General features: G+C 42.2%; 1 protein-coding gene across 2 annotated transcripts in view; it reads left to right on the top strand.

The window, feature by feature from the left end:
- Nucleotides 1–13,027, top strand: part of LOC132523003 (contactin-associated protein-like 3) — a 187,138-nt gene that overhangs the window by 40,478 nt on the left and 133,633 nt on the right. For both annotated transcript variants that reach the window (XM_060153572.1, XM_060153573.1), the window contains exon 3: nucleotides 4,628–4,821. In XM_060153572.1, coding sequence (XP_060009555.1) covers nucleotides 4,628–4,821 — 194 coding nt within the window. The remainder of the gene's footprint in view (nucleotides 1–4,627; nucleotides 4,822–13,027) is intronic.

Genomic DNA, 13,027 nt, shown 5'->3' on the forward strand with positions numbered 1-13,027 from the left:
AGAGGTTACCTAGACAGGTCCAGAGGGAGGATTTCTGCATTTTTTACATCCTGATAGCCAGAAATGGTATATGTAGATAGTTGGAATTGCTCCTTAAGAAATCAGAGCTGGAGCAAATGCTTAAATTTCCCTCAGCAATGTAGGCAGGGTTGTGACAAAAACATCAATATATACATCCCAGAGATCTCTGAGTGGGATGGTCAGGGAGCATCCCCAGGCCCTGCCGCCCTATGGCCCCTTTTTCCTGGGAACATCTGTCACTCCTGCTTATCTCACCCTGTCCCCACTCACCCAGCCCTGCCTGGAATCTGGAATGAGTTTTCTGTGAATTAAGATGCATTTAAGTGAAGAAAGAAATACACAGAGCTTGATGAGCTCCCATTTGAGACAATGTAATGAAGATCTTGGAGGGAAACTTCCCTTGGTTACCATTTCAATTTAGCCATTTACTTGTTTGACATTTAGATGCCCTGGAGATAGGTGAATATGTTCACGTCAAATTATCCCACTTGACTCTGCTCCCTTAGGTATCTTTCTGCCCTGGACCTTGTTCCAACTTGAAGAAGGCATGAGCTATTCTCCTTTTCACCTCTGGTTAATTTCCACCTCTGGGTAATTTCCCCCTCTGCACAAAGCTGATACTCATTATGACAGTGCATGCCCCGTGGCCACCAGGAGTAGGGGTCATTTTCATCTTGATCAGTGACCAGAATAATTAGGGCCCTAGCTGAGAGTTTCCTGTTCAGCCTTTCCTCTCCCCAGAGACACAAGTCACTGCCTGTGTCTGAGCCAACCAAAGGTGGGGGAAACAATCACACAGGGATAACTAGAGACAGAAACCTTCCAAGATATCTGCCAGTATATCAGTATAAAAGACAGTCTGGCTATTGATAAGCAAACAATACTGAATAACTGACAAATCACAGGGATATGTTCTTAGAAGGGGTAGAGAATGAAAAGGGAGCTAAGCTTTAATAAAATACCCTCACACGAACCTAAAATGATTGTTTTTTGCTTGTCTGCAAAGCAGAGATTGTAACACCTGTCCCACTTGCCTGGTGCATGGAGGAGTTGTGAAGTAGCACTTAGAGCATCTGGGAGGGTCCTGAACACATCACATGCTTGTGACAAGTTTTGGCTTTCCTCATTTTCTCTCCTTTATCTAGTATAAAGTGGCAGGTAACGGGCCATTCAGTAATGAAAAGACTACAATGCCCCACACTCTGGATGTCATCCCTCTTTCACCATGACTGTCTCCCGTCTTGTGGTCGTGTTTGGGAGAGAAAGTATTGTGCTAGATGCTCTAACACAGCTTCTTGAATTCTCATTGCAGCCCTAAAGCATACCTATCACACTTTGCTGGGAGGGATGTTTTGTGTTCAGTGTCCCAAGCTGTGGAACCTTGTTCTGTGCAAGTCAGACCCTCTGGGCATGTTCTCCTTTGTATAAATTGTGACACTTTATTCAACTAAGGGGCTGAGGCAGGAGACAGGAGGGTGACAATGGAAAAAGACAGTCTGTGATGCGGTCAGGGGAAGAGCTGGGTGGGAGGGTAAGTGCTTTTCTTGTGGGTTCAGCACTGGTGACTCCAAAACAGTAATTGCAAAGTCCTGGGCTCTGTTTCAGGGGGTATTGGTTCCCAGGGGGAATTTACTGAAGATTGCAACATTTAATAATGCAGGCTGATCAGTTTCAGAACCATTGCTCTGCAGCTGCCAGCTGGTGGGGTGGCTGTGCTCAAGCTTACCCACTTTAATGTTGTTTCAGTGTATTTTGTTTTGTTTTCCATTACAGAAAAGTGATCTCCCTTACCCCTCAGTAAAATTGTTTGGTGCTCCCTAACAGTCCTCAGGTTATATTTGTGCATTTCCCACTTTTTCCAGTCATTAGAAAAAAGGGCATCTACCCCAGTGGACTGTGTGCATGGGCGAATGCACAGTAACTCACATCATCACCCTACAGGGGTCTGGGGATTACGCCATGGCTGTGTTATCCAGCTGAAATGAACTGCTTTGCAGCACAGGGAATTCTGCAGTTTCATTACTTTATCAGGGTACCTACTTAATCAGATAGCTTAATTTGCATACCAGTAGCACCTTCTCACCACCCGTAAGGAATATGAAATGTTCAAGGTTGATTACCTGCAGATGTTGAAGAGTGGTTGACAGAGATGTGGCTGCATCTGTGGGAGAGGCTGGTCCCAGGGCAACATGCTGGAAGCATGCTGATGCTTTTCACTCTTGCATTTCTGTACATGTGGTACCCGTGTTAATGATACTTCCTGCTTCAAGAGAAATTAAAGATGACAGAGAAAGATTGTGAAATGCAAAAAGAAAAAGTATCTTCAGTACATTCTTTACAACTTTGATACTAAGAATACAGGACATTTAGCAGTTTCTCAGAGATTTAAACTGATTCATATAAAACTTCAAATGTAGAACCTTTAAGTTAAAATGATCAGCTAAATGCCAACACCCAATTTCTGACTTCTTTTGGCAATTATTATAAAATTACAGGCAGTTGCAGAGTAATGTTACTTGGGACTATTAGTTAACCCTCAGCTAGAACCCAGAAGGACTTATCTTTCATCAAACATTAGATGGGACCTTTGCACAAATCAGTAGAAGTAGCAGGGAGGTGTTGGGTGGTGATCAATCTTGTTATTAAAGACAAAGAAAGACTGAAAATTATCACAGGTTGGAAGACACTAAGGAGACAAGGTGACTAAATGCAATGTGGGATCCTGGAACAGAAAAAGGGAGTTAGGGGAAAAACTGGAGACATCAAAATAGTTTGTCGTTTTGTTACCATTGTACCAGTGTTAATAGCTTAGTTTTGATAAAAAATACCATGGTGATGTAAGTTATTAACATTAGGACACACTGAGTAAAACTTAGACAGGAATTCCCTATCCCATCTTTGCAACTCGTTTGTAAATCTGAAATTATTTCAAAATAAAAAGTTTAAAAATACATTACAGAACCACCAGAGTTGTGGCGTATTTAAGATGTGGATCAAAGGAAAAGACATTGTGCTTGTGGTTGAGAGGAAATTTTGGAATAAAGATTGCAGGAAATGAGGAAATCTTAGAAAGAATTTGAGTTTTAAAGAATTTGTACGCTTTAAATTTTGCTAAGGGTTATACATGTAGTGCAGTTAGTGGAGGACATAGTGAAGCAACAGATGTGCCCACTTGCGAGTTTCACCTCCACACCCTGATGTAAGTGCTCCACTTCCATTTTCCTTTGAGCTGTCTTGTAGCCATGTCACACACCGCCTGACATGTACTTGGTCGTAACAGCTTTTGTTATCAGGACATGGATGTTAATAATAGCCCCGAATAAAAAGATAATAAATGTTGTCTAAAGTGTCAGACCTTATTATGAGAGCCTCAAAATAGATGACAGGACAATGGGGAATTTTTTTTTTTTTTTTTTTTTTTTTTTTGTGGTACGCGGGCCTCTCGCTGTCGTGGCCTCTCCCACTGCGGAGCACAGGCTCCGGACGCGCAGGCCCAGCGGCCATGGCTCACGGGCCTAGCCTCTAAGCGGCATGTGGGATCTTCCCGGACTGGGGCACGAACCCGCGTCCCCTGCATCGGCAGGCCGACTCTCAACCACTGCGCCACCAGGGAAGCCTGGGGAATAATTTTTTTAAAGCTAGCTTTTTTGTGTTAGGGACTGTTTACATGACACTGTTTTCTAGACACGGATAATTAGCAAAATATCAGTTCCAGAATGCATTTCAAACCTATTTCCCAATTTTTATATTGCATAATAATTCAAATTCAGAAAATTTAATATGACATCTAAATCCAAATTCAAAACCCATGTTTCTGTTAAACTAGAAGAACAAAATATATCAATAATACATTCACAGGTATCCCTAATTCTTCGGTTTCTCACAGGTACTGGAGAAAACAAAGCACAGTAATTTCCACTCTGCATCTATTGTCTTGAATACCTGAGAAACTCCTCCTTATTCACTTCCTCTGGGTTCTCTCTCACCCTCCTTGCTGCCTTTGTAGAACTCTCCCTCCCTACACAGAAAGCACTTTCACCTCCACCCCTCCCATATTGCATTTCAAATCGTTCTGTGAAATGTCTGCTTCTCCTATGAGTCTGTCAGCACCTTGAGTGTAGGGCTATGACATAGCCATCTCTGTTATCCCAACATTCAACATTGTACCTCCTCATGCTGGGAATCCAGAATTAAGGTATTCTAGCTTGATTTTCCTTTATGTCCAACAAAGGGCAAGTCATGCATTGAAGCCCGTAAAGACACTAGTTCCAAGCACTGATGTAATGGCACGGTGTTTAGTTGTCCACCTATTCCATTAAGCAATTTCACTTAGCCGGACACCCCAATACCAGAGAGTCAGGGGTTATGAACTAAGAGACAAACAATTAATATAGGCTCCATCCATTTACATTTAGCCTGTGTTTTTATTTTGTGTTTGTGTGTGTGTGTGAGAGTGTGTCTGTATAATTATGAAGCATTATATAATGCAGAATTTGAAACTATGATTTTCATAAATCTTATTTATGATCCCATTCTTACAGGTTAATATAGATTTCAAAGATTTCTCTGTCCTTACCGGTTTTCTTATTTTTATTCCCACAAAAAGGGGCTGGTGGCTGGTCTCCCCTTGTGTCAAATAAATACCAGTGGCTGCAGATTGACCTTGGAGAAAGAATGGAGGTCAGAGCTGTGGCCACCCAGGGAGGATACGGGAGCTCCGACTGGGTGACCAGCTACCTCCTGATGTTCAGCGATGGCGGGAGGAACTGGAAGCAATATCGACGAGAGGAGAGCATCTGGGTATGTGCTTTATTGAAAAGCAGTCTGTCGGAGTATGAATTATGCCGGTTACTGCATGTTGCTGCCCATCTGTCAGATCAAGTATAGAAACAGAGCCTCCTCAGTTACCTGAAAATGTTTCCACTGAATGTAAGCCACATGTGACATTCCAGAATACACCGTCCATGGCTAATTCATGAAATAAGTAAAACAATTTTATCATGTAGCGAAATATTGAAAATGTCTTCCCATTATTCCTTTAAATAGTGTGAAGTCTAAGGAATAAATAAGTCACATACAACTGATTTTATTTTTGTTTTATAACAAACACAATAGTTTATATTGCCTCAGCATTTTTAAATAAAGCAAGTTCATTTTCTCTATGCCCTCTGATAAAATGAAATTTCTGAAAGACCCTGATCATGTTAAAAAAAAAAAATGTAATGGAGAGTCTCTCTGTGGAGGACTTGTTGAGGGATGTGTTGAGTTCCTTCTCCAACAGGAACTTGGGCACCATGTGGCCCTTTGTAATTTATGGACAATAGATCCCTAGGATTCTTTGGAATCATAACTATTTTACATCAGGGACATAGTTTCTACTTCTGATTACATATCCATGCTCCTTTTAGAAGAATTAAATTTTGTTTGCTTAACTTTTTGAATATTAAAATATATGTAATTTATTATATATTTAGCATTTCATACCTTTAAATCACAGTCTGCTCTGAATGAGAAGCTCTAAAAGTGGAGTGTTGTAAAGGTCTGCAGCAGGTTTGCAATTGGCTGATGGGGTGTGGCCTGAAGAAGATTCATCAGGTGGAGAAGAGATTACTTTTTTCTTCTTATTAAAAATATAATTTAGAGGGTCGCCAAGAGCCGGGGAAAGGGAGGAATGGCCTGTAAGTGCTTTAATGGAGACAAAGTTTCAGTTTGAGAAGATGAAAAAGTTTTGAGATGGAGGGTGGTGATGTTTGCACAACAATGTGAATGTTAATGTCCAGAACTGTACACTTAAAAGTGGCTAAAATGCTAAACTTTTTGTTATGTATATCTTACCACAATAAAAAATACACAGTGTATCTTCCATTTAATTTAGGCTAAGAATGTTGTATAACTTAAAAATTTTTTTTTCTTAATTCAGGGTAAGAAGAAAATTGTCAGCTAAAAAGCTGTTATGTCTTAGCACATAGCTTATCTATAAAACTAATAGGCAGCAAAATGATAATATTCGTTGGGTAACTGCCCTCATTTGAATTTCCTTAGAACTCTGTAACTTATTATAACTTAATAGATTGTGTTCTACTTAATTTCTTATCCCTGGAGCTTTTATTAGTTAGTCAATAAATGTTGATGCAAATTGAATCAAGAAAAACTAGTTAGTTGTCTAATACTAGATAAAAGAACAAAGTGGGAGGGGATATGTGAGTGCTTTTAGGGCTGGCTGACCTAGGGTTTCTAAACAAGTAGTTGCCATGTGTATGATCAGAAGCAGATATTAATGCTGTGCTCATTCTAAGAACACCAAGTCCGAAGCAGGGTTAAGGTCAATATTGCTTAAGTAAGTTAAAGCTTAGTGAAACATCTACTTACTTAGGGAACTTTTGTTCAAAATTAAATATTATTTTTCAAAATTAGTTAACTAATAGTTAATGCCTACTTATTCTTCATTGTATTAATTAAGGTTCATATTTTCGCCCTGCTCCAATCCCATCTGATTGAGCAACTCTAAAAATTCTTGTTTTTAGTTAATCAGGTTGGAGAGGAATCATATGTAAGCATCACCATCTGCTGATTTCTTTAAAGGTCAGGCACCCTTAGGGAAGTAGGGTCAAGAATACAGTGGCGGGCTTCCCTGGTGGCGCAGTGGTTGAGGGTCCGCCTGCCGATGCAGGGGACGCGGGTTCGTGCCCCGGTCCGGGAAGATCCCACATGCCGCAGAGCGGCTGGGCCTGTGAGCCATGGCCGCTGAGCCTGCGCGTCCAGAGCCTGTGCTCTGCAACGGGAGAGGCCACAACAGTGAGAGGCCCCGCGTACCGCAAAAAAAAAAAAAAAAGAATACAGTGGCATTATTAATCCTAGATCATGCAGGTGAGGACAGAAGTGGACCCCTCAATCCTATCCATCCTATCACACAGTAAACATGGGTAGAGTGCCCTGCCTTACACTCCTGCTGAGTTTGCATCCCTCCCTGTGTCCCCAGCACTTCATTGTGCCTGGGGCAAGCACGTTGGTAAATGTTCGCTGAATTAAAATGAATGAGTGGAATCTACGTTCTGGTAGGATGCCTTCCTTAGCTCCCTGCTCTGTGCTTCTCTGTAGCCCTTGGTCTCAGCTTAGTGATCCTTGAAGTGCAGGTGTTTCTCCTCTCACATTTTGAGCTCCTTTAGGAAAAGGGCTCATCCTCACGTCTTCCGCGTGCACCACCCTGGGTTAAGTGAATTCATCTCCTAATCTGGGCCCGACTATACAAACTGGCATTGACAGCAGTAAATCACACTAGTTGATGATTCTGACATTATACTCACAGTTTCTTTAAAAAGATTGGGCTGGTTTGGCTGCTTTCCAGACCTCTCACAAAATGTCAGCTGCTCTTAAAAGTCAACCATACACCTTACCAGAGGTTCTACCCCTTCTTCAGGTGGTTGTTTTAGATATGAATTGCTGATGTTAACTTGAGAATGAATTTAAGATTTTAAAAAATTTCCTTGAGATATTATACTCTTCATTAGTGAAAGTAATATGTTTATTCGTGATGCCATTTACTTAATTTCCTATCACTGCTTCCACAAATTTTCATGGATTTAGTGACCTAATACAAGACAGAGTTATTATGTCATAGTTCTGTAGGTCTAAAATACAGTAGACCTGGCTGGGTTCTCTGCTTAGGGCATTTTTCCTGGAGGCTCTGGGGAAGACTTGTCCTTCAAGGTGTCTGGAGATTCCCAGAACCTTCCCCAGGTTCCATGATTTGCTGGGAGGATTCACAGGACCAGTGTGTAGTCATACAGCTATGATTTAGCACAGTGAAAGGACACAGAGCAAAAGGAGCAAAGGAAGAGGGTGCATGGGGTAAAGTCCATAGGAAATCAGGCCCAAGTTTCTACAGTCCTCTCCCAGGGAAGTCATACGGGGCTAGCTTAATCCCCCAGCAGTGAGTTATAGCAACCCACATGGAATATTACCAACCGGGGGAGCTCATGTACTGCAGGCTGCTCATGTAGGCACCCTCTGCCTTGCATGTAACAAAATTCCAGACTTCCAGAAGGAAGGCAGGTATTGAGTATGAACCACACTGTTTGAACAAACATTAGGCACAGTAAGCCACCTTTATCATTAGAGTCTTGGGAATGGGCCAGCCTTACAAGCAGGCCTTTCAGAGGGCAGCAGTCAGGACTGCCCTCCTGATGCTCCTGCATACACACTCACTAAGTTCCTTGTGGGTGTAGGACTGAGACACTGATCTCCTGTAGGCTGTCAGCTGGGGGCTGGTCTTTGCTCCTAGAGGTTTCCCACATCCCTTATGCTTTCTGTGTGGCCTGTTCTTGCAGCAGCGGGTCAAGTCCCTTTCATCTTTAAATCGCTCTTTGTTCTTGTTCTCCTTCTGCTGCATCTCTCTGACTTCCTCTTCTTCTAGCTGGAGAAAGTCCTCTACTTTAAGGGGGCTCATGTGGTTAGACTGGATCAACTTGGATAATCCAGGACAGTCTTCCTAACCATAATCCCATCTGCAGAATCCCTTTTGCCATGCAAAGTAACATATTCACAGTTCCTTTCTTTAGGGCCTGGACATCTTTGAAGCCTTTCTGCCCACCCCACTGTATTTATACACCTCTGATTTTTTTTTTTCTTTCTGCATTTGGTATCCTTTCCCAGCAAACACATTTCTCATTGGATCTGAAGATGTTTTCCAGAGTCATATGAAGTCATGTGGCAGGGGTATCTGAGCACCTGCTCGCAGTTGGTGTGTCACAGGTGTCTCCCCTGAGAGGCTGCTGCCCCGCCATCACTAGTGTAACTCTCACCCACAGCAGTGTCCCCAGCTTGTGGCCTCGCTGATGTAACCTTGACCCCCATCAAGGAAGACTGTGTATTGGCTTTCTTCTCAGAAAGCCTCCTACTTTTATAAGAAAGTCCAGGGCTTCCCTGGTGGCGCAGTGGTTGAGAGTCCGCCTGCCGATGCAGGGGACACGGGTTCGTGCCCTGGTCCAGGAGGATCTCACACGCCGCGGAGCAGCTGGGCCCGTGAGCCACGGCCGCTGAGCCTGCGCGTCCGGAGCCTGTGCTCCGCAATGGGAGAGGCCACAACAGTGAGAGGCCCGCGTACCGCAAAAAAAAAAAAAAAAAAAAAAGAAAGAAAGTTCTCTGGCCTTAAAAGTTTTGTGGCTATTCTCCCTGTCGTAATTTTTTTTAATGACTTTTCTTGTTCTTCTGGGTCTATCTGCTGTCTGTGCTAACTTTGTCCACTAATACATGTTAACTCTTTCCAAATTCCGAAAACTGAGAAAGGGCTATCCTAACTCCTTACTGAAAATGGACATGAGATGATAATAAGACAAAAGGTCTTTACTTATGTTACTTTGGGCAAGTTGTCCATATGTTTGCCACATGTTTGCCATGGAATATTAATTAATATGTGAAATGCAATGTATACCTCTCTAAATTCTCAAAATTATAAAATTGAGACATGGCTAGCCACAAAGTCTTTGATTAAAGGATTTGAGGACTGCAGGTCCAGTTACTGAAGGTTAGTTATCCAAATTAATTTTCTTAAAAAAAGAAATTATGTTCTTCACTGGTGATGTGTTCCACTTTAATATTTTTTTCTTAATGAGTTACTGCTTCCATGGCTGAACTGGATTTCTATGTGAAAATAACCAAATAAATTAAATACTCAGATCTGTGAAATACATTCCAAAAGGGTTTTATTTAAATGGAAATATAGGAATGTGTCTTACATGACAGAAAAGGCATCACCATCTCTCACCAAGGGATGCACTACATCTCAGGACATACAAACTCTTTTGATGTGCAGAGTAAATGTCCTCACTTGAAATGTAGTGGAAGAAGTATCCCTGAACAAGTTTAGAAGGGGTGCGTTTCCTATACGATGTGAACAATCATGGTTTATATCGGTCATTTAGTAAACCAGGTGGCTTGACCAAGCTTGATGCTAAACATCTATAGGACTTAGAAGATGAGTTTGCAACTTCAGCCCGACTAAATCAGAAAATAACCAGAGTCTTAGGACACTGAGGATCATAGAACAGCATTGAAGTGAGCAATGCAACAGATCAGTGATCCCTGACAAAGTTCACTGATGTTTATTTTCTACTGTTTCCCTGAGAATATGTCAGCAAGCACTTACATCAATCTACTTTGACTCTTAGATTCATTACAAGAATTTTGTGGGGCAGCGCTTGCGAACCAGGATTCTTACCTGCAAGCTAATGTGAGCTCTGAGCTCCCTGGGGGCCTCTGGACCGGGCTGGGGAGAGGTGTGGGCTCCAACCACTGTCCTGCTCTGAGTCTGGCTCTGTGAGCCTCCCTGGTGGGCAGGAGAGGTCCGTGAGTGGGCAGTCTACAGCGCTGGCAGTATTCTAGAGGGGTGTTGGGGCAGCTCCATCACTACCCTCCCGGACACCTATTTGGTCTTCTTCGGACCCTATAGCAAGCCTTGTCCTTCCCAGGCCACCTGCCTGCCCTGACTCTGTCTCTTCTCCCTCCCCATTCCAGTTGTTTGGGAACGATGGGCTGATGCTATGAGAGCCCTCTCCTCTCGGGAGACCGTGGCTAATGGTGTCCACTGCAATGGTGTCCTCTGTTGAGGCTCCTCTGGCCCAGGGACCACTGGGTCCCTGTTGACCATGGGGACCTTTCCTCCTGCAATTCTTGGGTGTTTTTTCTTCTATTTTATCAATACCTTGTCTTCATTCTCATCTTACTATTTCTCCCTCTTCTCCTCTATCCTTCTATTCTTTCCTTATCTATTTTTTTCACCTATCATTAAACATTTTTCTCCTTATTTCTCTCTCCTCTCTCCATTTTTCCCTATATCCCTCTTCTATCTGTATTGTTACAAATTCTAGAAAATCAACTTGAATCAGTCTAGGTAATTTGGGAATCCGACCACACGGAGAAGGGAGGATTTAGCTGGGTCTCTGGCATGTGTGTAACTAAGAGGCAGCCCTGCCCTGTGTCTTCTGTGGATTAGCTTCTGGCATTCATTTTCCTATATTGGTTCAAAAATCTGAGGAAAGGCTCAGACTTACTTGGCTCTGGCTGAGGGGAGTCTCAGATCTCACCACCTGTGAAGAGCTAATCTGATCAGGACGGCTCCCAGCCCACCCTACACTTAGCACCGAAGCCCCTGGATTGGTGGGTGGGGCCATGTAAAGACTTTATGTCCACCCTAATGGGGGCACTTAGAAGGGAGGGATGCTGGGAGGGCCATATTATCAGATTTCCTGTTCCTTGTCTCTCTCTCTCTCTCTTTCACTCTCTCTCCATGACCTGTTGCTTTCTTTTCTATTTCTCTGCTTTCCTCTTCTTATACATCTTACCTTTCTACTCCTCGCCTTCCCTTTTTCTCTATGAATTAAAGGACCTAGATTGCTATGAGTCCTGCTACTCAACATGTAACCTACGGACCAGCAGCATCACCTGGGATCTTGATACAAATATGGAATCTCAGCCCCCACCCCAACCTATTGAATAGAATCTGCATTTTAACAAGATGAGCAGGTGATTCCAGTACAAGCTAGATTGTGAGAAGCACTGACTGGGATGAACCAAGTCCCATCTTTGGGGGAAATTGTTTTGCCCCTTAACTATCCTCTAGCTGCCTGGATCAGAGGGGACTGTGCCCCCTGCTCCAGGATGCAGCTTATCCCACGCACGTGTTAGCCTGAACAGGTGATGCTCTCTGTTAACAGGACCTCAGGAACCTTGCTCCAGTGCCCTTTGACTGCAAGACACCCTCTTTTTCCCTGATAGTCACCAACCTAGGGGGGTGGAGCCCAGGTATTTTCTCATTGTTATCAGTGAATAACAATCAAGTGGTTAAAGTTAGTCCTATCTTTGAGAACTATAATATTTCCTGAATCTCTATACTCTGCATTCAATAGGAATTTATTCTTCATATTAAAAACTCATCAGAACTCTAATTCAGAACTCTAATTCATTATATCCTTTATGAATTGAAGATGGAAATTGTTATTCAAGATGCATTTTGAATTTAAGTGGATTTTTCTTCCTATGTAGGCCCTTTGTGTGAAAAAGGCATTCTTCTAAGAAAGGACTGGCAAAATATATTTGAGAAAAATAAGAAAAGAAATTACTTGAAATAAACATAAGTTCTAGTGTAAATAATTCTATTTAATAGATTTCTTTCACCTTGAAAAAATAGGTAGCAGTATGTCCTTAAATGAATATAAGGTAGACATAGCAAATCGTTTGAAACTTTGTTCTTCTTTAGATCATTTCCAACCTAGAACACCAAGTAGACTAATTAATGAGGCTAATTAATATTGTTTTGAAAGTTTCACAACAATCTCACAGTGCTCTAAGAGAGCAACAAAGGTGACCCCAAATTTGCAGGGCAGAAAAAAGACAGGGAAATACTGGAAGCATGGCCGTTGGGATGGGGACCGTTTGTTATACCTGCACCACTTCATTTATTTAAGAGAAAGAACTGTTGCACATATGGCAAAATATTTACCTTGTTAAAATAAATCTAGATTATCAGTACATGTCTATCTGTTTTGGGGGGATGTTTGAAATATTGCATAATCAAATTAATAAAGAATATTGGATTCAGGTTTAAAAGAATTATGTTTACTTGGTATAAATAGAAAGATCATATGACTGTGTAGTTTCAAAATAAAGAGGGATAAGAACAGTGTCAAATCATAATAAGAAAAACTGGACTCAGAGATAAGGAGGGTTTGTATGTAAGGAAGCAGACACTCTGCTAAGTGTGAAGCTCTATTGGTAGAAGGAGCGGAAATTCTCTTGACAGAGATTCCTGCTAATTCAGTCATTTAAATATATGTTGGTTTATTTCAGGTCTAGGTTAATACATTTATGGCTAATGAGTTGATGACTCAACAGAGCCAAGCCCCACGTCAGGTAGGAGGTTGCAAAGAAGGTCTGCAGAGTGTGCCTTGGCTGTCTGGGGCTTGTGCCAGCTCCAGGCTTGCTGATTTCAAGTTTGGCTCTGAGACTGGGT

Source organism: Lagenorhynchus albirostris, chromosome 7 (assembly GCF_949774975.1).
Source record: "Lagenorhynchus albirostris chromosome 7, mLagAlb1.1, whole genome shotgun sequence".
NCBI lineage: Eukaryota > Metazoa > Chordata > Mammalia > Artiodactyla > Delphinidae > Lagenorhynchus > Lagenorhynchus albirostris.